At 39.2% G+C, this 25,246-nt stretch overlaps 1 protein-coding gene across 1 annotated transcript in view; it reads right to left on the reverse strand.

Annotated features, from left to right (window-relative positions):
- CDH2 (cadherin 2) overlaps positions 1 to 25,246 on the reverse strand; it is a 191,551-nt gene that overhangs the window by 59,302 nt on the left and 107,003 nt on the right. Inside the window, exons 3-5 of the mRNA XM_032799049.2 lie at positions 5,939 to 6,165; positions 3,471 to 3,617; positions 728 to 883 (exon numbers count right to left, since the gene is read on the reverse strand). Of these exons, the coding sequence (XP_032654940.1) occupies positions 728 to 883; positions 3,471 to 3,617; positions 5,939 to 6,165 (530 nt within the window). The remainder of the gene's footprint in view (positions 1 to 727; positions 884 to 3,470; positions 3,618 to 5,938; positions 6,166 to 25,246) is intronic.

Here is a 25,246-nt window from a genome sequence, read left to right on the forward strand (position 1 = left end):
AGATATTTAAGAGTAGGTTAGATAAATGTCTATCAGGGATGGTCTAGACAGTATTTGGTCCTGCCGTGAGGGCAGGGGACTGGACTCGATGACCTCTCGAGGTCCCTTCCAGTCCTAGAGTCTATGAATCTATAAGTGGGGACCATTTCAGGTCCAACTTTGGTCTCCTGCTTTGCAACCATTTTTTTTTCCATACTAGTGCTGCAGAAATATTTGGTCCACTTTGCAATTTCTCTAAAGCAAAGAACATAAATTTCATAAACAGAGAGATCTAATTTACAATTATAATTCCATTAAAATGCTTAGATTTGCCCTGAAAATGAAACCTGGTAGTTTTTCTTCTCCTCTATTTCTCAAATTTTAGCTGCTGCAATTCCAGTATAATTATGCCCAAGTTAGGGTGTTATATTAAAAATAAACTTCTGTCAAACAAACAATATGGTGGAATTTGTAACCAATGCTATAAATCAGAAAAAAAAACTACAGCATTCACATTTCAGCCTTCTTTAATTATCTAAATACACTAACTCACATTTGTTAAGCTGTTTCAACATGCTAGGAGTTCCCTGTATTATGTATAATAAGTAGAATAAATATAAATTCCAATCCAGTATAAACTCTTTTTAAATCACATCTTGTAGAAAACTGTGCCAGATGCACAAATCAAATTTGAAGCAGACGTTAATCTTTGATTTGATAATCTGGTTATGGTAAATTAAAGTCTTACATGAAATGAAGCTATCTGCTCCCTATCTAAAGGTTTCGTCACTGACAGTTGACCTGAGATGGGATTGATGATGAAGATTCCAGTTGGAGGTTGGTCAGCTCCTGGTCCAGTAACACTGTACCTCAGTGAAAGACTTTTATCACGATCAGACCTAATCTAAATGTCAAGAAGATGAGGTTTATGTTAGTTAAACAGAACAGAACAATGTTTGGGCTTTTCAATAGTATAATACATTGCCAGAAAATCAGTCACTGAATTTTTCAGAAAAGTTTTCATGTAAAGTGACCCTTCTTATAAATCTCTACTTTTTACACAGTGGGATGAATTATATAACTAAAAACAATTAAATACTCTTATATTTAAATCTATTGTTTAGCTCCTAAAACACTACCCAAGATTTGTGAACACTAAAATATACTGTAAGACAGTCTCTTTAATTTACCTTTCAAGACCCATGTTCAGCATTCTGCATTTTTTTTATAATACAGTAACTCCTCACTTAATGTTGCAGTTATGTTCCTGAAAAATGCAACTTTAAGTGAAATGATGTTAAACGAATACAATTTCCCCATAAGATTGAATGTAAATGCAGGAAGTTAAGTTCCAAGAAATTTTTTGGGGGGCAGACAATAGGCATTATATACTATACAGTACTGTACTATATTGTGGTGAGAAGGTGCCCTGGCTTACCTCTGAGGCTCAGGGCTGGAGTGCAGGGTCTGGGAGGGAGTTAGGGTGTGGGAGGGCACTCAGGGTGGGGGTGTAGGAGGAGGCTCAGGGCTGGGGCAGGCAGGAGGTGCATAGCACTTACCTGGGGCAGCTCCTGTTTGGTGCAGGGGATGTGCAGGTGGCTCTGAGCAGTGTGGCACTGCCCCTATGGCCACAATTCTGGGAGCTGCTCCTCCCCCTTGCTCCCTGGGCAGGCAGGGCCACCCAGAACGAAGGGGTTTAGGGTCTGCAGGGCAGGGCCTCCCAGAGGATTCAGGGAGCCTGGGGTCTTCAGCAGCAGGGGTCCTTTCGCCCTGGGTCTTCAAGGCTCTTTAGCGGCGAGTCCTTCCGCCAAATTGCTGCTGAAGACCCGGAGAGGAAGGGGCCCTCGCCACCGAAGACCCAGACTGGAAGGAGCCCTCACTGCTGAATTGCTGCTGAAGACCTGGAGTGGAAGAAGCATCGGGTCTTCAGCAGTGGGTCCTTCACTCGATCCATGTGTGTTCAGCGGCACTGAAGGATCTGCCACCAAAAACCTGCCGAAAACCCTCATGGGGGCCCCTGAAAACTCTCGTAGGGGGCCCTGCGGGACCCGGGGCAAATTGCCCCACTTCCCCTCCCCCCAACCTATGCAGCTCTGCTGTAAGGCCCTGGGCTAAGGGGGCCCAGGGGCCCTGGCCTGTAGCTCTAAAGCCCTTTTGGGAATGCAGCCCTGCGAGCACGGGCCGGAGGACTCAGGTGGAGCAGGGGCAGCCATGCAGCCACTGCCTGGTGGGAAGCAGCACTTTCCCCTTCAAAGCTGGCCGGAGAGAAGCAGCACTTTGAAGGAGAAAGCGCCGCTTCTCTCTTGCCACTAGCTGCGCGGCTGCCCCTGCTCTTCCGGCCTGTGCTCGCAGGGCCGCATTCCAAAGGGGGCTTTAGAGCTGCAGGCCAGGGCCCCAGGATCCCCTTAGCCCAGAGCCCTGCAGCCCCTAAAGCCCCTGAATTCCGGGTGGCCCTGCCTGCTTGTGGGAGGCTGGGGAGGGGCAGCTTCCCTGCTTGCTCCCTCCCTCCCAGAAAGTCCTAAGCACTGCCAAACAGCTGTTTGGTGGTGAGGGGGAAGTGCTGGGAGGGGGAGGAGGTGAAGAAGAGGAACTTCTGCAATGCTCCCTTGTAAAGTCAGCCAAACGACGTTATAAGGGAGCAATGCACAACTTGACATGAGTATGTTCCCTAATGGAGCAGCGACATAACTTCAAAACAATGTTAAGCGGAGAACGTTAAGTGAGGAGTGACTGTACTCGATAGTATTGCAACCATTTAGGTGCTTGTGATTGCATGGTTATTGCAGGGGGAATACTGAACTTTGAACTGAGTTCCTGGTAACAAATAAAGTAGGAACTGATTTTACAGTATGTTCACTGGTAGCCTTTGCTACACCTTTAAGACAGTCACTTGCAAGTGCATAGACATGGTAGAGCCATGTTCACACATCTGTTACCCTGTCCACACAAACACACACACCTTTTGGTAAATTGACTGTGCGGGCAACACTAATGGAACACCTCCCCCCTAATCCCCCTGCATCTTGTGCAGGAATGCCTGGTAATAGACACCTACTTGCTGTGCATTCCTGCACAACAGGTAGTGTAACCTCAATCAGCCACGTCCTTTCCCCCTGTTACCCTCCTTTGACATGCTTAACTCTCCTCTTCCTACCCTCAACAAAAACATACATGAACACACAAGTGGGGCATTCCAGTGCAGGATGCAGCAGAGTTGGCTGAATCACAACTGCCACCTTTTGCACCAGCAGAGGTTCCCCCTACTTCAGGGCAATTGCTGTCTGATTTAAATTCATTGTAATTCAATGTAAGAAGAACAAAGAGAGCTTGGCAGACCACAGAATTTGGCCCAATATCTTATGTATAGATGTAACAGCAGAATTTGGTCCTTTAATCTTTGCTAAGCAGAAAGACTATCAATGACACCGAAAGTTCACTTCCAAGGAATTCTGAAATCACACCTCTGCCTTCTTGGTTGTTAATTACCTTACCCTAACTAATTCCTGAGGAAAAGGCCCTCTGGAGTTTTCTGGTAAGTTGATTGGAGGGATGACCCAGTCTCTCTTCTGTCTCTGCAGATGACTGCTGGGCTTATAGTGTTGCCGTGGAAATACTATTTCTTCAATTTTCTTTTGGTCCTTAAAACAGACATTAGAATGAGAATTGGTAAAAATGTGTATATTGAAGAATGCTTTTCATATCATTACATGACTGCCTAGGATGCACTCTTCATTACATGTTTATGAAGCTATTTGTTGGGTTAACAGTAGAATATGGAAATAAGCAATATTATTACATTCTTCCTATGAAACAGTAGCAATTCCTTCATTTTTCAGCATGCCACTTGGAGGTCAAATGGAATTATAAGCAATTTATTACCCGGTACTGCTGTGTAAACTACTTTGCACTTTCTATATTCCAGTTGGACAGTAGTTAATATTGTGCAGAATTTTAACAGGATGCCTTTATATGTATATAATCTCATTAATTGGAACTACAGTGCAGGTAATGTGAAGCTGTATATTAAATTTAGATCTGGGTGTACTAAAATATAATTTGAGTTCCAAGGGAAGCTTAATACATACTGGTAAGGAATGTCTGAAATATTTATGACCTTATTAAATCCCATAGAATTAATGCTGTAATTATTTTAAACCTATGTCACCCATGATGGATGTTGTAGATGACCCACTTTGCACAGTAGGCATTAATCTCTGCTGGGTGTCAACATTGCCTTTATATTCCTCTTTATATCTGCAGTTATTTCAGCATTTAGCTCTCGATGCACATATGCATGCAGACATGTTATTCTGGGTAGGGGAAAAAAGCCAAAAATACATTCTTCAGTTACTTTGGGGAAAGAGGTTATTTTTAATCAAGTAAATATGTTGTAGGCTAAAAACCGCAGGTGCAAACTGAGGGCCAGTTTCTGCTACCTTCACTCCCTTTGAGTATGCCTTACAAGTGAGTAGCCCAAATCTAGTAAGGTTACACTGCAAAGAAAAACCCATGATGCTGAGTCTCAGAGCCAGAGTCAACTGGTTTGTGGTCGTGGGGCTAAAAATAGCGGTGTAGATGTTCGGGCTTGGGATGGAGCCCTGGGTCTGAAACCCAGCGAGGATGGAGGGTCTCAGAGCCCAGCTTCTAACCCAAGCCTCAGTGTCTACAGTGCAATTTTTGGCCTGTTGCCCAAGTCCAAGCCCAAGTCAACTGACCTGGACTCACATTTGGTGTAGTGGGTTTCGCTCTGCAGTGTAGACAAACCCTCACGTGTAAGGCACTACCCGAGTGTGACTGAGGGCACCAGAACTGGGCCCAAAGGGTTTGTCTTCGCTGCAAAAATGTGACCCGGGTTAAAATAGCAATGACGACACAGCAACTTGGCTTGTAACTCTGGTTAACAGCTGGAATTCAACCTCAGGCTTTCCTAGAGGCTTTAATTTGAGTTGCTAACTCAAGTTAAAAGCTGAGTTGTCACTGCTATTTTAACCTGAGTTTCTTAATTCATGTTAGCAAATCCAAGTTAAGAATACTGCTTTCTTCGCAGAAAAGACATGTCCTCTGAAAGGAACAGTTTCTTGTGTGCGTATTTAATGTGAACCACCGCATGCTTTATTAAGACTTGGCCTTAAATATCTCAAAAACCCAGAACAACTGCTTATTCTTAGAAAAATATCTAGCACAATTAAATGCAATCTATTTTGAAACAGATACTTAAGTCTTCGATCTGTAACTGTAAGTTTAGTGTGGCTATACCAACCTATGAAGAATATTTATTTTTGTAAAAGATGCTTTGTAAAAGGAAGTAAAAAAAGCAGACAGTTGTATAAGGGGTGGGTGTAGTATAACTATCGCATTTACTAGAGAGAGTATATTAGGTTAACTGTATATTGGTAGGTTTGATTTTGTGTTACTTTGGCTTGGCTTATATTGGTTTCCACCAGAGGGAGACTATCTTCCTTAAAAGTAGTGCTGGAATCCTAAATAATTTTCAGTCCCCAATTTGATTATTAAGGGACAATACAAAAACTCTGCGTCAGGAATGCTTTCCCGCTACTGCTGTAAATCTACAGTTCCAGTCTAATCTTGACTGATGGATTCTAGCAGAGATTTGTTTATTTTGTGGTTAAATTTAACTGCTTGAATAAATACTGTAATGCTCTCCAGCAATTTAAAATAAAGAAATGATCACTTCCAATTTAAATTCAGGTACAAATCTCAAACTGTACAAACAATATGTTCAAATACAAATGATTTCTGGATCTTTAAACAGATATGGGTTTCCATGACTTTAGCAGGGCTACAAAATAATAGATTATGGAACATTATTTTTAAAGACTACAGCTTTATAATTATTTATGCACTAGTTACCCACTAGCAGGAGGTCAGATGTTGAGGTGTGTGACAGATGTAGTCTAAAACCTATTTTCAAACACATTTCCAAAGGCAAATGTTTTACCTTCTCTGAATGCTCTGCAAATGTTGGCTTGATGCTCAGCTTCACCACCACTTGCCACTGTTGCTGGGTTTCCTTATCTTGAGCGTATATGATGAATTCTGTGGGATCTGTAGAAAGCTGAAAGCTTCTTGCTGCATATACCACACCATCTTCACCTACTGTAAAATCTGCTGGCTCGCTGATATCAAACTGTACTTTTCTCTTTTCATCACAGCTTCTAAACCCCACTGTAAAACACAAAAACCATCGAGAATATAAGAACTGAAAGAGACAGAGCCTGCTTAAACTCAGTCATCAGCTGGTGTTAGGTCAAGAACAAAAACCTGCATCTTAAAAGCCTATTCTCTGCAGTCACAATAAACTCACTATCATTTCATCATGTTAAGTGCATACATTATTTAGAAATTAAAAATCATATTTTATGGATCAGCCCATATAATAGTGACATCCTTCAGAGAGGGAAGACCAAGTTCTATTTCCCAATCAGATTGCCTGTCTTCTACTAGAGAGGCATTGAGCTCCATAACAACCATCCACTCTCTCTCGCAAAGGAGCAGAACTGATTGGTTCCAAATACAGCTCCAGACTCTTTGACCTTGACTGGATTTACTATCATTAATAAGTATAGATGACAGCTGAACCCAAGGGGTGTCAAAGGCAATAGGGGATTAAAATGAAGAAAACGTCAGGCTCTTCTACCCTACACAGAGGAGCTCCTGTCAAAGGGAGATTTTTATATACATAACTTTTTTTAAAAAAGGATAGTTTTTTCATATCCAGAGTTAAATTGCACCATGACCTCATTAGACTTTCTGCAGAGAGTGACAAAACAAGTGCACAAAAGAACATGCATTTTGAAAATTAAAACTGTTTTTTTCCCTTTATGAACACCTAAAACTAGTGAAAAGGATTGATTGGAGAGAAAGTAGTCAAACTGTTATCATGGACTGGGAAAAAAAAATGCCCCAGACATTTTTAATACGTGGTAATCATCATCACAAACATGGTTTAGATTCAGCACTTCTGGTGCTAAGGGCAGTGAAATAGCAGCCTAGAGGGCAGTACACGACACTGGGAGTTAGACCTACTTTCTATTCCTGTCTCTGCCACTGACATGTTGTATTACTGTGGACAGATCACATAACAGCTCCGGTCCTCAGTTTCCCCATTTGTAAAAGGGGAATTATAATATACGCTTACCTCATAGAAATGCTACAAGTCTTAAAGGAATACAATTCACTTGAAATCCAGTCAATTTCAAAAAGTAGATTAAAAGCAGTTGCAGGTACTAGTCCTGTCTATAAACTCCCTTTAACAATCACATTTTCCTTCTTTAAAATATTTTCCTATTTACAAAGGTTTTCCTCTCCTCTTTTGCTATGTGAGGGATCCACAGTGAAACAGAATATATACACAGTACTGTAAAATGCACTAAGTACAACAGATTTTTTTTCTCTCTGATCCCCTTCATTTCTAGTTATCGTCAGTGTTACTTGTAACAATAGCAAGTAAAAAATATCAGATGGAAATATGGTTTTAAAATTGATAACCTTCCTTTAATGTTTTCAGAGCATTTTGAGACCATTAGACTGTATGAACAACAGAAGAGTGAAGCATTATTATTAAAGGCTGGGCTGAAATGCAGATAGTGAAGATGAATCCTATCCTTGTGCCTCGTTCCAGTTATTGGACCTTTACATTGAAATGAACGATGCACAAACAATAAGTCTCCAAAAATCTAAAGATTCCTCTCAAGAGAAGCCCTGCTAAATGCTGCACATCATATGCTTTTTTTTTCCTTCTTCTTTTTTTAAATACAGTCATTATAAGGAAGGTAGTGAGAAGAGAGATTATAATTTTTGGTACTTGAACTCCAAGGACTGGGACCGACTTTCAGATGACAGATACATTTAGTTTCCTTGCTAATCCTTTTGTGTTATGCTGGGTCTTCCACATGCCTCCCTTTGACCTTCTGACACACACTCGCACACAAAGATGATGACAACTGGAAAATTATATATATAAAACTTTATTTTTTTTTCAAAAATACAGAAAATTCAATAGAAATTTCAAAATGTCAGATTTGAAGGAAGATTAAACAAACATGTTCACCCTTTCTGGCAGTAAAACCTGCTTGAGTTGTTCACGGAAGTGGGGGGAAGAATCTTCTTGAGGAATATTTCATGAAGTTCCCACCATATCATTCCATCAGGGGCAAGGTTCATTTCCTCCAGGGAAAAAGGGACATGAATGGCCATCAAACCTGGCAGATCTCATTGAATCTGGGGAAGGACAAGGCTATCCATGCAGAAGCTCTGAATCTCTGCACTGTTTCTGGCCCATTTTATCCCTTCCTGGCTCTTTGATAATACTGCCACAGACATCCCATGCTGTTTGTGAGGATGCTCCACCAAAAATTTCATCCAAATTGGGACTCCACTCTTGTTTTCTAGGAAAGTTCCCTGGGGCTGTCCCTCCCAAGTCCTGCTTATTTCATAAGGTACAGCCAACCCCTTCTCCAACATGGCTCCACAGATTTACAAAGAGGGCTCTGAGGGAGGAAGGGACAGTGACATGGGGCAATACAACCCCAATTCCACATGGGAGGAAGGAAAGCCACATGTAGAGGATCCCCTTCCTAGATGTGAGCCAAGCCAGTAACTTCTTATTCCATTATCCATACTACTTCATTATACGACCCAATTTACCAAGGCAAGTTCATATTCTGAACTAGCAACAGCTAGCCAAAGAAATACATTCATTCTAAATCAAGTAAAATAATTGGTTACAGTAACTCTAGCATTATAAAGAAATCATTATAGTCCTAATTAGACATACTTCTGTGTTCTGACCTTCTAACCAGAATACAATCTCACACTAGACTCTATTAATTATAGAAATGTAAGAATAAAAGTACCCAGAATGGGCCTTCTTAATTATCCTGAAATCTACTATTGCAACATCCTCAAAACAGCATTCAAATAAACTAAGGTAACAATATTCCATTTTCTGCTTTAGACAATGCCATTAAGAGCAATCGTGAATCCTATTTACAAATAATCAGATCAGCTGTAGGGCTTTGTGGAGAAGAGAGGATCTTCTCAATGACTTTTTTTAAAATCATTTCAGAGAAGAAAGTGAGCAATCACAATGGAATGGGACAGAAGCTAGAGTACCCAAGTGCACGTCTTCATGCCGGCTCTGCTTCAATGGAGATGCAGAACTCCCAGTGGAGAGGGAGCCCTGCAAGACACATTGTTAAAAACAGTAACATCTGAAAGGGTCAGCAAGGAGTCAGAACCACGCACACGACCAATGGGGGTCTTTGTCAGCCTTCCCCCACCAGCTGGGGGCTCCTACTTAACAGGGGATTTCTTTCAGGGGAAAGGAATAATGATATTAGTCTGTGGATCTTGGGGGCATGATCTAACTGCTGACAAATGTGTGTGTGCGTGCGCAGGGGGGATTAAATGTAAATTGTAACCCGATTTCTTTTTTTCCTTTTCCTTTTTTAAAGGTAAGACTTAAAATGAACACTGCAATGAGCATGGTTCAAAAGAACTATTAAGATATAATGATATGAAAAAATATAATTTAAAAAATATTATTCAGGAATTTGATGCATCCAATTTTATATACTACAATCCATGAGAAAGTGAAAGATTCCACCCCCCCCCACACGCGCTCTCATATAGATACTAATAACTCAAAAAAAAATTAAGCTGCAATCCACTTCATTGATATTCTTCCTCCAGGCAACTATATGTTATGAGATTCAATGAAAACCGCTGTCATTTGACAGCAACCTGCCTAAAATGTATATAATTGTCAGTGCCCTGGCAGAATTATCCTCCTTCTGCAAAGAGCACATTAACAAATTACAGAGAAGTATAACTGTTCATAATTAAATTACCTTGACAGAATACAGGTTGAGTAGCAGCTACCTTTTCCCCAACTGCATGGCTACTAGTCTTGTAAATTTGATTCATTTTTCAGTGCTCAACTGGTATCAACAAAGATGGAATCCTAATTATTTATTTCAATGCTAATTAGTAGTAAGATTTTGTAGAAGTAGTAAGGAACCATTTTTCATCGAGAATAGACATTACTGGTACTAATCATGCTCCAAACACCTTGAAAGGGATGCATCTTTCCAAAACAATGTTACTTTCAAAAAATAATTATAATGGATATTTTTCACTTTAAACAGATTTATCAGCTATATTTTTACAGCACATTGTTGTTTCAGTGCCAACAAAAATAACAGATATTTACACACTTTTTTATTGTCCTTTATTAGTGGTATCCACATAAATAATCTAATACAAATCTCTGCAAGTTAAAGGAAGCACATTAATTATGAAAGGCTGAAATTTAGATTTCAAAAAGTCTTAGACCACAATCCTACTAACACTAACACACATACTTAACTTTAATGATGTGAATATTCCCATTGAAGTGAATGGGACTACTCATGGGTTTAAAGTTATTCCGGTGTATAAATATTTGCAGGATATGGGCTTTAATCCAGAAACAAATTTTATCTTTATGTTATTGTTATTTGTATTGTTACTATTTTGCTGTTAAAGATGGAGTATTTTAAAAGGTAATCCATTTGACAGTTTTGAATTTAGAGAGTAAATCAAATTTAAAGATTTAAGATTGCTTTCTATTATATACCAACCAAGACAAATATATATTTGTTGCTTAAAAGGGAAAAAAATTAATGTCTGCAACCACAAAAAGATAAATTAAATTCCTGCAGCTCTGTGGTATTAAATAAAGCTCTCAAATTTTCTTGTATGCAATTAACAAAAACATATGTCTTAATGTGTAGTGTACAAAACCTGAAGTACTTCTAAACATGCAATTTCATTTAGAGTACACTAGAGAACTAAATCATTCACATACTTGTGTCTAATGAAATGAATGATTCATAATATCTGTAAAATACATCTCTGCTCTCATGTACCTTACTAGTAACCTTCAATTAACAAGCATAATTTCTCATACAATTAAAATATACTTTCAGCTGCTCTATTAACATCTCGGTTTGCAATTTTACAGCCGCTTTTGCAATCTTCTCTCAGGCAAAACTCCCACTGAAATCAATGGGAGTTTTAACTACGGACTGAGAAAGACAGTGAGGGTACTTTGCCATTTGGATTTTTCAGCTTTAAAATGTGAAAGCCTATGCTTTCAGGTTAAAGGGAGAAATATGATTCAACACTGGTTTTATTTTACAGATAAAACATTACTTATCTTAGCCTAATGTTGTCTTCAGAGCTCATGTCCACTCAGTGGATATTTTGGACATTATAATTTTCAAGTGCTATTAAACACATACTTCCTAAAAATAGCAAACAAAATATGTCATAAAATGGGAAACCCTGATATATTTATCCCTGCAGGATAACTTCTCAGTGAATCAAACAAATAGCAACAAAAGTAACCATGATACAATTACACATCAATTACCCAATTTACACATTTCTAGTCATGTTTCTTTACTTCTGACGGTGCAAGAAAGCATTTAGGGATGCTCTGCCTTGATTTCTGACAGTCTAAAGATTTTTAACATCTGAACACTGTACTGTTTCCACAATGGAAGGGCTATTTTTTAAGCCTCCCTAGTTTCAGGGATAGGGAAACTGGAAAAAAAATACTAAAAAAATATATACACTGCTTTATAACACTTCTTTTGTTCAGACTGGTTACCCCTTTCTTTGTAAGGGGATCTGTTACCCAATTTAAAAATCTGAATGGAACCACTCATATTTCAACTCATGGTACAGACTGACACAAGAATCGTCCATGAGATTTCCTTCAATACAAACATAGGTAATCTTCAAGTAATATATAAAGTTCGATTTTTTTATACTATCAGAAGTGTAACATTATTGTAGCTATGAAGAAGTATATTCTAGCCTGCCTTATGCATCATTCGATTTCAGAATCTTTATTACTGATAATGTACATAGAAGAAAAAACAAGTTTGGTTTCTGGACAACAGGATGAGCTGCAGTAATTGCAGTTAAATATATCTTGTGTTCACTTGCAAGACAAGCAAATTTGATAGGGAAATCATTAACTGGAGAATAAATATCAAATATTAGGTCATTTTTACATTGTCACTTTTCTGATTATAACCATGCTTAAATGTTATACTTAAATTTTTTATTGTCTCTTTCACAGATGCTTCAATATCAGTATTTGTTTTAACATGTTCTTTAATTCTTTTCTGTAGCACCTTTCAGTTTTGTCCTTACACACATGCACCACATTTTATAATTATTCCATGCACTACTGAAAAGATTTTTTTTAAAATCTAGTTACTTTGGAGTGCTTCTGTTATTTGGGTGCCTAACTTGAGACACCTTAAAGTGGACTGTCATAGAGAAGTTCCTTAGTGCTTTCAGAAAAGTGAGCATACTAATCCACTAGTCACTTTTAAAAATCTTGGTTTACAATCATAGGGTATCTCTACAGAGCAAAGCAAAACCTGCGGCTAGCCCATGCCAGCCGACCTGGGCTCATGAGGCTTGGGCTGCTCCACTGCTGCTCCACTGCTGTGTAGACTTCCAGCTCAGGCTTGAGTCTGAGACCCTGCCACCTCGTATGTCCTACTCCAAGCCCAGAAGTCTATATAGCAATGAAACAGCCCCACAGCCTGAACTCTGCGATCCCAAGCTGGTTAGCACAGGGCAGCCATGGGTGTCTAGTTGCTGTGTAGACATACTCTATGTGCTACATTCTGACATCCTTACTCATGTTGAGTAGTATCTAACTTCAATTAGTCATATGGAGTACATATGATACAATGGGAGTTGAGATGCTTATTAAGGGCCATATACAGCTCTTTGATTGCAAATCCTCTCCTCTCACATCATGCTCTGCAAATTTGTGCAAACTCAGGGCAAGATTGTGAAACCATTACTCACAATGATGTGGAGTTAATCACATAAGCAATACAACTGAAATCAGTGGGACAACTATTCATCTGAGTAACTGTAATGTTAAGAGTTCCACAGTCTGACTCTTAGGCCACGTCTACACTATGTGCGAAAATCGATTTTAGATACGCAATTTCAGCTACGAGAATAGCGTAGCTGAAATCGAATATCTAAAATCGATTTACTTACCCGTCTTCACCGCGCGGGATCGATGTGCGTGGCTCGCCATGTCGATTCCGGAACTCCGTTTGTTTTGGTGGAGTTCCGGAATCGATCTAAGCGCGCTCTGGGATCGATATATCCCGTTCAGATCAGACGCGATATATCGAACCCCGAGCAATCCATTTTAACGCGCCGATACGGCGCGTAGTCTAGACGGGGCCTTAGTAGCTCAGCTTTCCACATCTTCATGTTGTGAGGCTCCTTCACTCAGTTCACTAATTCTTTAGTAACAAACAAAACAAAAAGTCTAACTAAAGGGAAAAATATATTTGCGGAGTTGAGACCTAAGTCACAGGGTTTGTTTATCTCATCAGCCGAAAACAGTACTAATATAATGGTTTAAAAACAAGTTGTGATATGTATCAGTTTTAACCTACTGCTAGAATACAAGTGTTACTCTATGAAATGTATGCACTTTTATACTGTGGATGAGTTATAAGAGCAATATCCTGGCAAAAACACTTTGTGCCAGTTTCTGCTATTTTTCTGCCATTCAGTACAAGATCTAATTTCTTTTCAAGTAGCAACAACACTATATGCCATATCATTATTAAACACATTGAGTATACTAAACACTGTTGTGCCAGTCAAAGTGTCCACGGTTGATGGCATCCAACCAGGCATTGTGGTATATGTATTGTCCTGAAATATTGCATGTTCAAGGCAATCTGGGTGTTTATGCCAGAGACAGAGACAGACAGAAGTTTCACCTTTATTTTTCTTATTCTCTGTGAAGTTTTATAGTTTTTAATTTTAAAAAATACCCTTTCAGCTGTACTGAATATTTTTGTTGCAAAACATAAATGAGAAATACTGAAAACAGAAATGAGAAATATTAAACCTTACAGTCACTTTTTAAAAGCAAATTTTCATATTCAACACTACTTGGTTTTCTCTTAAGCTAGCTAAATCAATATAAGGGCCCTATATTTTTAAAGTTACCTGTGAACGAAAATACTATCACAAGACAGTTCAATCCTTCAATTCGCAGTGAAAGACTTGCACAGTTCTTTAATAAAACATGTCACCTACTTTCCATTTCCCATAATCCTCTTTGCTTGCTGAACAAAACAAAGAATGAAAATAGGGATAAAGTTCTTTCTGTTTGATAGAAGTGCCTATGCAGCTTTTCAAAACAGGAATACTGGCCGTCAGCAAAACACAGATTTGGTATCTCAAACAGAGCCCAAATTACATCTGATTCACTGATCCTTTTCAGTTCTTTTTCCTACTGCTCACTAACACAAAGTCTTTCTGAGCCCCGACATCCCTTTTGTCTTTATTTCAGAAAAAATAAAATACAAGAGAAGAAAGTAAACATCTTGGGGTGAAGAAGGAAAATGTTTATATTTAGACAACTACTTTAGTTTTATACATATATATTAAGAGACTGCAGTCCTCCTTCACGTCACATTATTTAATACACTGTTGGTAAATGTAAGGCTAAGCATCACTGCAGAGCTCTGCTGGATTTTTTTCTAACTGGTGCCAGTTGGAAGAAAACTCAGTAATAAGTATCATTTCTGTACTCTGAGTGTGCAATACACCTGCAATACTTTCTCAAGTATACAATATTGCATAGTAATAAAAAGCAGGATTAAACACTAATCTCATGTTCCCACAATGCATCAGCTCACTACAATTGCTAAAATTCAATTTGGTAATTAAAGAATATCTGTTGAACAGTCAGACCAGGAGACTGAAGGGAAAGTGTAGCCTTTCACACAGCCAGCACAAAATAGACCACCTTCACAGGCTCTTAAGTAGGGACATTTCTTTGTCTTCAATATATTTTAAAATAATGGCTTCTTTTCTAAGGCAGTTTTTTTGTGGTTTAAGAAACTGAGATGCTACTACTTGTCAGCACATTATAGAATTCAGTAGGCTGTTTAACTACAATAAAAATAATTAAATATTAAATTGTAAAAGGAAAACAATGAATGTTTTCTGTTTGTTTTTAGTCATCCCTAGAAAATGCAAGAGACAGCTCTTCCCCCACCTCTAAATGCAAAAGCCCAGGGTGCAGAAGAGAGTAAGTGTCTGTGTCCCCTTTGCTATTTTCTCCCAGTCCTAGTTCCTGCACTGTATTTTCCACCATCTCTACATATTCAGGCTCCAAGTCCTCTCTTATTTTTCGCTCTTCCCTGTATCCTACTTTCTCATTCCGCCTGAGTTTTCTGTTTTCATATTTTTTATGATTTTGTCTATCACTTAGCCTCTCTTTGCCCCACCCTTCAATCTACAAAATCTCCAATATCCGCTCTAAATTAGGAGGTGCTGAGGCTGTCCTGCCAATAGGCTTGCAACCTGCAATCATGCCCAGTCAGAGTGAGTCCATCACTTCATGTGATCTGACTCTAAGTATAGGGTAAGGATGGCTTGAGAAGTGAGGCTTTGTAGGGTTAGCAGTATGAGAACAGGCCTGGTGTGTTGATCCTTTGTTGCTACACATGCTTTCAGTCAGTCTACTGTTCCCGTGTGGATGAGACAATGGTGTTCAGTGGATGAATTTAGGTTTGTTAGGAACTGTGGAACATTTTGGGAAAGGGGGAGCCAACACAGGCATATAAAATTAAAAAGGTCGGAGAAGAGTTTTTAAACTAAGGCTGGGGTAAAAGCCACCAGGTACAGAGGAACACATGGTTTGCACAGACACATCCGTTAGGGGAGGATTTATTAAAGGGGAAACTCTGTATCCTATTAAAGAGGAAAGGAGAGAAATTGATAAAGCATAAATAAGAGCTGAAGAGAAACAAATGAAAAAGAGTCCCATTCAATTACATCATATGAAAACAGACAACTAAATATTGACAAAGTTGATAAGTGATTGTATACAAATACAAGCAGTTTAAATACTAAGATGGGTGAACCTGAGTTCCTGGTATTAAATGAGGATATTGATATAATAGACAGTGGAATGATGTTAATCAGTGGGATGTGGTAATACCAGGGTACAAAATATATAAGACTGACAGAGCAGATCACATTGGTGGGGGAGTGGCACTATATGCAAGAGAAAGCATGAAGCCAAATATAGTAAAAATCTTAAATGACTCAAACTATAAGAATATAGCCGTAGGAATATACTACTGACCACCTGATCAGGATGATGATGGTGATTGTGAAATACTCAGGGAGATTAGAGAGGATACACAAACAGAAAGCCAAGTCATAATGGGGGATTTCAACTTATCACAATATATTGACTGGGAACATGTCACCAAAGGGTGGGATGCTGAGAGAAAATTTCTAAACATTGCTTTAGCTAGTCTTGGATCCCACAAGGGGAGATGCAGTTCTTGATTTAGTACTTAGATATAGTCTAAGAAGTGAATATAGCTGAACTGCTCAGTAACAGCAACCATAATGTAATTAAATTTAACATTCTCATAGGGGGAAAATACTAAAGAAACCCACCACAGAAGCATTTAACTTGAAATAGGGGAACTACAAAAAAAATGATGAGGCTCGTTAAATGGAAATTAAAAGAAACAGTCACAAGAATGAAATGCCTGCAAGCTGCATGGAAACTTTTTAAAAACATCATAATAGAGGCTCTAACTATAGGTATTACTCCCCCCTCCCAATAATAAACACTCAGGGAATCAAAAAAATGCCACCATGGCTAAACAATAGAGTTAAATTGGAACTTAGAGACAAAAAATATATCCTTTAAAAACTGGAAATCAAATCATACAGAGCAAAACAGAAAGGAGCATAAACTCTGGTCAATCAAATGTACAAGTATAATTAGGCAGGCCGGTAACAAATCTGAGGAATTGTCCCTGACTGAAGTGTCAGTAGACGTGGTTTTGGAACAAAATGATAAATGAAACAGTAATAAGTCACCAGGATGGTATGCACTCATGAGTTCTGAAGGAACTCAAATATGAAATTGCAGAACTACTAAATGAGGTATGTAACCTATTGCTTAAATCATCCTCTGTACCAAATGACTGGAGAATAGCTAATGTAATGCCAACTTGTTAAAAGGCTACAGAGGTGATGCTGGCAATTACAGGCTGGTAAGCCTAATGTCAGTACCAGGCAGTTGAAACTACAGTAAAGAACAGAATTATCAGCTACGTATATGAATATGATATTCCGGAGACGAGTCAACATGCCTTGTGTAAAGAGAAATCATGCCTCACCAATCTATCAGACTTCTTTGAGGGGGTCAACAAACAGACAGACAAGGGTAATCCAGTAGATATAGTGCAGTTGGACTTTCAGAAAGCCTTTGACAAGGTCCCTCTTGGGTCTTAAGGCTCTTAAGCAAATGAAGCAGTCATGGCATAAGAAGGAAGGTCCTCTCATGGATCAGTAACTAGTTAAAAGATAGCAAATGAAGGGTAGGAATAAATGGCCAGTTTTCACAGTGGAGAGAAGTAAATAGTGGGCCCTCCCAGCATCTGTGTTGGGACCAGTGCTGTTCAACATATTCATACACGATCTAGATTAAAGGGTAAACAGTGAGGTTGCAAAACCTGCAGATGATACAAAATTATTCACAATAGTTAAAGTCCAAAGCAGGCTGCAAAGAGTAACAAAGAGATCTCACAAAACTGGGTAACAAAATGGCAGATGAAATTCAATGTTGATAAATGCAAAGTAACGCTCACTGGAAAACATAATCCCAGCAATAGATACAGAATGATGGGTTCTAATTTAGCTGTTACCACTCAAGAAAGAGATCTTGGACTCATCACTAATAGTTCCCTGAAAATACCTGCTCTATGTGCAGCAGTGACAGTCAAAAAAGCTAACAGAACGTTAGGAATCATTAGGAAAGAGATAGAGCATAAGACAGAAAGTATAATGCCACCATATAAATCCATGCTACACTCACACCTGGAATACTGCCAGTTATTCTGGTCACCTCATCTCATAAAACATATATTAGAATCGGAAAATGTCCAGAGAAGGGCAACAAAAATGATCAGGGGCATGGAACAACTTCTATATGAGGAGAAGTTAAAAAGATGTACTGTTCAGCTTTGAAAAGAGATGACTAAGAGGGGACACAATAGCGGTTTATAAAAACCATGAATGGTGTGGAGAAAGTGAATGAGGTGGTGTTATTTACCCCTTAACATAACACAAGATCCAGGGGTCAGGTCACCCAATGAAATTAATAGGTAGCAAGTTTAAAACAAACAAAAGGAATTACTTCACATAATGCACAGTCAACTTGTGGAACTCGTTGCCAGCGAATATTGTGAAGGCCAAAAGTATAAGTGGGTTCAAAAAAAGAACTAGATAAATTCATGGAGGACAGGTCCTTCAGTGGCTATTACCCAAGATGGCCAGAGACGCAATCCCATGCTCTCGGTGTTCCTAAGCCTCTGATTGCCAGAAGTTGGGACTGGATGACAGGGATTGGATCACTTGATAACTGCCCTGTTTTGGTCACCCCCTCTGAAGTATACGGCACTGTCAGAAGATAAGATACTGGGCTAGAGAGACCATTGGTCTAACACAGTATGACTGTTCTTATGGTTCTCATATTATTCTCACCACCACAGCTGGCTGGCAGCTCTCACAGATGGCCAGTCTGCAACGGTTTAAAAAAACAGAAAAAAAAGAGCTGCTGTATAAAACTGACATGGATGCTGAGACAGGCCCTGAAATATGGACACACTCATTGTCTCTCTCTAGTTTATGGACTATTTGACAATTAGGCTATGTCTACACTATGGACCTTACCACGGCACAGCTGTATCACTGCAGCTGCGTTGCTGTAAGGTCTCCTGTGTAGCCACTCTATGCCAGCAGGAGAGAGCTCTCCCACCAGTATAATTGAACCACCACCAAACGAGCATCAGCGCTTTTGTCACACCCCTGATCGACAAAAGTTCTAATGTAGACATAGTCTTAATCATTATCATCATACTTAGTTCTTATAGAGAACTTTTCCATTCATAGATCTCAAAACAATTCACAAAGGATGGTGGGTATCATCATCTTTATTATACATGTAGGAGTCTGAGGGATAGAGATGAAATGATTTGCCCACTGATTACATGCATCTTTCACCACTTTCTAGCCAACATTTCTGCAATAAATAAGTCCTGTTACCCAAGGCTGTATGAGAATTAAAATGTACAATTTAATTAAAGGCTGAAATCTTGGAGATTTCAGCCTTATACTTTGTAAGGGATTTTATATTTATAAGCACAATCCCTCCCCAAACAGCCCAGTGTCCAGAAGACATTTGGTTCTGTGCGTTGCTGTTTGAACCTGTATCCTTATATATCTGAGTTGCTCCCTCAGCCGCCTGCTGTGGGAGTGATGAGGGAAGGCAGACATCTTTTCAGAAGATGCCTGATTCTTTAACCTTTGAAAGAGCTGCATATTTGTGATGGAGGAATGCAATGAACCAGACCGCATGCTGCTCTCTCCACCTGACTTGTGTCTCTCTGTCAACTGTCCTATGCCCACCCTCTCCTAGTCTGGCACACTCAAAAAGACCTGCCCCTGGGATTCAAACACACTGTGGTCATAATTTCAGAAACTGTAAATATTTATGACAATGCATTGGCCTCTATTAATCTTTAATACAGAACAATAGTGCTGTGTAATATGTTCTGGTGATGCTTTTAATTTCCAGAAGATGTCTTGTTTTTAAATAGCAAACCAGTTCTTTAGAGAGTCTAGTGAAACTCCTGGAAAGTTTAATTAATGGGGAACATTGACACAGCTCTCTCATATATAAGTATTAAATATAATGTACTTGGTATTATGCATCAGTGTTTCCAGTCAAACTGTGAGTACGATGGAACTTAAGTAAAACAGAAATCCAGATCTAGAGATTCAATTTTAACCTATATTTTAAGAAAAATTAAAATATATTTTTCAGGAAAAAATCCTTAATTGTACAAAAATATCCTACTTGTTTTAACTTGGTGATTTTATATTCAGAAGGTAAAGAATCTGTAGTTACTACAGAAGAAAAGCAGTGTAACAATATTTACACCGATGTATTAAAGAGAGAGAGCAACAAAACTCATAAATAATAAGGATAATATTATCAATGGATCATGTCCAGTCTACTTATGGCATGAAAAGTAGTTGCAATGGTTGCTTAATGTTGACTCAGGATTTTTTTTTTAAATGAATAGTTGCACACTGATATCTACCCCTAAAAACCATCCAGTAAATTGGTGAGCTAGTGCAGTACATTTCACATACAAAGACTGCCCTAGAACAGCTGTGAAATTTCAAACAGATTGTTCCTCTGGTATTTCCTAGTACACTTAAAATAAACTAAAGATAAGAGAACTAGCAGTACTTAGACTGACAGTGAATTGATTGTATTTGAAGAGTATCAATTATGTTTTCATAGTCATTTGAATGCATTTAATATACTTTACACATATATATGAATGAAAACATAGCTATAGCCATTTATAATAGTAAATTTAAGGAGAGCGTGTCTGCAACATAGTGATTAAAGAAAACAAAGACGTATAAAGATACCAAAGGCATTGACAAGGTAATACCTGCCCCTGGAAATTTCCATTACATGCATCTGACAAAGTGGGTATTCACCTACGAAAGCTCATACTCCAAAACATCTGTTAGTCTATAAGGTGCCACAGGATTCTCTGCTGTTTTTAAGGTAATACACGCCTCTCATGCTAGAAGGAATCTCTGTTAGTATCTAGATTTTTCACCATTCCAATGGCTCAGTGCACCTGCTTGTATACATTCTTGCCCCCTTCAAAGGTTAAATAGCCTCAGCGAGTTTCATTATTCTTAGAAATAAAGAAAGAAGGGTTAGTATTAGGCTTCACATTCATTACAAATGAATACAATTAATTGGAGGGCTTCTTCTGACACCACAAACCCTGAAAACTCATTTATGTTTTATAAATTACAGCAGCATCTCATGGATGAACACAGCCTTATCTTTATTTTAGAGTTAGGCAATACTGAATATGTGCTTTTTAATTTTGACCTTAGTTCTTTTGACCTAAAACATTAAGAAAAAGTATAATCACTAGAAGAAATCTACTGCCTAAACACTCTGCAGTGACTGGTACTCTATGGATACCATGGATGACTGATTATCTGTGAAAGAAAGGGTATCATATCCTCATTGACATCAAGGGCAACACTCTTCTAGCTGGCCCAGTAAGCAGAAAAGAAGAGGAAGAAAAATGTGGGTCTCTGGCGTGTCAGCACAAAGAGATACCACTAGGTTACCAGACCAGCTTTGTTACTCGTGTTAATTAGACTTCTTTGAAGGCCATATTTTTGACAGAGTCTCACGTTAGTGTCGCTTTTGCCTCAGACTCAGGTTTCTTTACAAAATGTGTAAAATTACTGAATTCTTTTACATAAGGCTCACCTGGCAGTAAAGCAGATAGAAATACTGATTGTAGAAAGCCATTGTATCTTTCCTTTCATCTCCATGCCTAACTACACCATAAAGTTCAAGCCCTTGAAAAAGTAAAGAGCAGATAACTGTGCTTTTGTATGAGAAAAGTCAAATTACAAGTAATAATTAGTTTCTTTCAAAGACCACGACCCTCCCTCATATATTCAGTCTAGGAGACTACAAAACTGCAAGGCTCAAAAATAAGCCACTTCAATTAGCGTAAACAGAGAATAACCAACATTAGAACAAAAAAGTGTAATGCTAATAAAAATAACTGAGAGAACTGTTTTCTTGTTGAAATGCAGATGAGTGCAACAGCTATACAACATGAATACATATGATAATACAGGATAGGAAAAAGATCCTTGGATGTGAAATGCAGACAAAGGAAAGGGGTTGCAAATTTTACAGCATTCATCTAAGAAGCATCTTACGTTATTATACAGTCAACACAAATTAAGACATATTTTAAGTGACAGTACCAAGACAACGCTGTGCTAAGGTATGCAATATATTCCAGGTAACATCTGATTAGGGAACAGACTGCCACAGACCTGGCTGAATATGCTTTAATTTAACCATCATGATTCCTTCCAGCAACCGAAGAACAAAAAGGGAAATGAACAGACCTTCTGATATGTTTGAAGATGTGCTTCCTGTGACAAATGAAGCAAATTTTTATGTGGATTTTCCAGTGGGTCTTGCTAAGTGCAAAAGGCAAGACAGTGTCATTGAGATTCAGCTTGTGTTGGATTGGCATATTGGATGAAAATGGCTGGAGGGTTGATTGATTAAAGTATAACTAAAAGTCTATCTTCAGAAAACCATAGGGGCAGGAGTAGAATATTACCTTTCTGAAATCTATTGCAGGGTGACCAAAATTACAAGAGTTTGGAGATTACCAATTACATGTACCACAACAAAAAATGTACTGAAATGTTGTTCCTGAAGGATTTTTATTAACATTATCAGAAACAATCCTTAACCTCTTATTGCCTACTGCCAGCAATACATTTTGGCCTGTGAAATCTTGATTCATGAGATTTTCACATTTCTTCTGTGTTTGAAGAGAGATGTTACACATCAGAAACTTGTTTGCCTTCCACTACTACCTGCAATTGTCTTCTTTGCTCTATAGTGACTAGTACAACGGGGTCCTGATCTTTGATGGGGGTTCGTAAATACTACTAACAAATAAATAATAGTAATAATTTCCAAAAATATATGAGTTACTCTCAAGCATGTACCAAACATTTGGGCAATGGAAATGCAATGTTTGGTAATTTGCAAAGAAAATAACATGTTTGTTTTCCCTAAAGGCTACTACTTCTACTTCTTCCCCTTTTCCCAGCTATCTGGGGTCAGATTGCAGGATTAATCTTCTTCCAAACTTCCCGGTCCATGGCCCACTCCATATGCACTCTATCCTCCCGTACACAATCAAGCCACAGTTTACTAGGTAATTCTCTTATTGTCTGCCTGCTAACTCTAGTCTCAAATGCCTCTCTAACAGGATTCCCTTCATTCATGCCCATACCATCTCAACCTCTTTTCTTGCAGCTTCTCTCTAATATCACAGACCTTGGCCTCACTTCTGATGACATCATGCTGCACATGGTCCAGCAATATCACCCCCCACATACACTGCCCTCAACCATCTCATTTCAATTGCTTCAAGTCTACTCAAGTGCCTCTCTTTGGTCACCCATGTCTCTGACCTGTACAGAAGAGATGGTCTTAATCATGGTTTTGCACAAGTGCTCTTTAAGTAGTCTGGGCCTCCATTTATCATAAATAACTCCACTTATCATGAGCCAGATTTCCCCCATACTCAGCAGCCTTGCTTGCAGTCATCCTTCTATTTCTCCACTTGTCACTAACCAGCCCCTAAGGTACTTAACCACAAAAACCTGATTTAGATGCTAGTCTTTGATGCTAAAATTCATCTTTCTAGATTGCGCGAGTCACCCACATGACTTGTCTTTTCTTTACTAATTTTATAGCCATAGTTTGTTAGTACCCTATGCCAGACATCAATTGCCTCAAGCGATTACTACTCATTGATGGCCATTGACACAATATCATCTGCCTAGATCAATTTCATAACACCTTCCATTTGGATATATTTACTTACAAAGTCCATCACAATTAAGAATAGTAATGGACCAAGCCCTGATCTTTGGTGGAGCCTAACCTTCATCTCACAACCCACCACTATGCTAAAGGGCATCCACACTTTTGTCCTGGAACCACCATGAGCACCCATAACCATCTGGACAAGATCCTCTAATACTTCATAGAATCATAGCAGACGCACCAGCAGTTGCCTGCATACTTTGCTGAATGCGTTCTCCAAATCCAGGAAAGCTCAACTGTGCGCAACATTTCCGTCCAGCTTCTTTTCCACCAGCTGTCTAGCAATAAATATACCACCTGTCATCCCTTTTCCTTTTCTAAAATCAAACTGATCCTTTCCTACAATGGGCTCCACTATTCAACAAATGTGGCTATCTTTCATTCTCTCTAGCAGTTTTATGCAGTGAGACAACAGCTTCATTCTTCAGTACTTCGACCAGTTGTGTATGACACCTTTTTTTGGCACATCAGTAGCAGTATAGACTTTCTCCAGTCTCTTGGCATTTAATTCTCTTTCCAAACTGCGTGCAGGACTTAGGCTTTGATCATTTCCACCATGATGTCGTGAGGACCTGCTGCTTTTCCAGGTGCCATCTTCAGCAGTGCAGTCTTGACGTTTGCCTCTGACATCCACAATTATCGATTCGCATGATGGTAATATAGCGCATAAAGGGTTCTCCTCATTAAGCAGAACCTCAGAGTATTCATTGCCATTAGTTACGTACCGTGTCCTCTGTCACAAGCAGTCTACTCCGGAGGAATTCTGTGCCAAAAAATTTAAAATACTGTGCACAGTATTTTAAGCTTCTGCAAACGTCTGCACATTTTATTTGTCAAAATAACACAATATAATCATGTCAGTTTCAATTATTTTGGTAATTGATTTCAAAATACCTGTCAGCAAGTATGTTTGTAATAATACAGACAACGAAAAAGATTCAAGAAATGTTTTTGAACAAATAGATTCCTTGTTAGGAATATTAATACAGAACTTTGAGAAATAGTTCATTTAAACTACAATACTGAAATGTACTTCCTGCACCCCTCAGAAGCAGTGCAAAGGCTTGGGGGAGTCAGGGGTAATGGAGAAGCTTGGAGAGAGGGAAGTAGTTTCTGGGAAGGAGTCTGGGTGTGAACTTGAGAGGGCATGGGTGGGAGAAGTATGAAACAGTTTTTTGAGGGAGTAGGGAGGGCAGGGATTGTTAGGGAGTTGAGAAGCCTCCCCCATACAAATCCTGGCTGACCCCTAGCCTCCCCCATTCAATCAGGCACATCTGCCCCTGTCCTCATTTGTCCCTGCACTCCCACTCAGCGAGCCCGCGCTCCCCATGTATTGCTGAGCCCCCTTCCCTCTTGTATCCTGGCACCCGCACTTGGCCATCCTTGAACCCCCACTCCCATTCAGCCTCCACTCCAGTCTGTTCTCTCCCCACAAACCCCGGTCTGTGACCACCCCTCCCCAGCAGCTCCATGTGCCCAACACTGTCTGTATCCCCATATCACGTGTCTCCTGAATTGGCCCCATGGGCAGGAAATTGTGAGGAATGCACCTTTTCTCTTCTCTATTCACAGCTGGGGCTGCTCTCTGTTCTGATGCCAAAGTGGCCCCTGGTT

Source organism: Chelonoidis abingdonii, chromosome 2 (genome assembly GCF_003597395.2).
Source record: "Chelonoidis abingdonii isolate Lonesome George chromosome 2, CheloAbing_2.0, whole genome shotgun sequence".
Taxonomy (NCBI): Eukaryota; Metazoa; Chordata; order Testudines; family Testudinidae; genus Chelonoidis; species Chelonoidis abingdonii.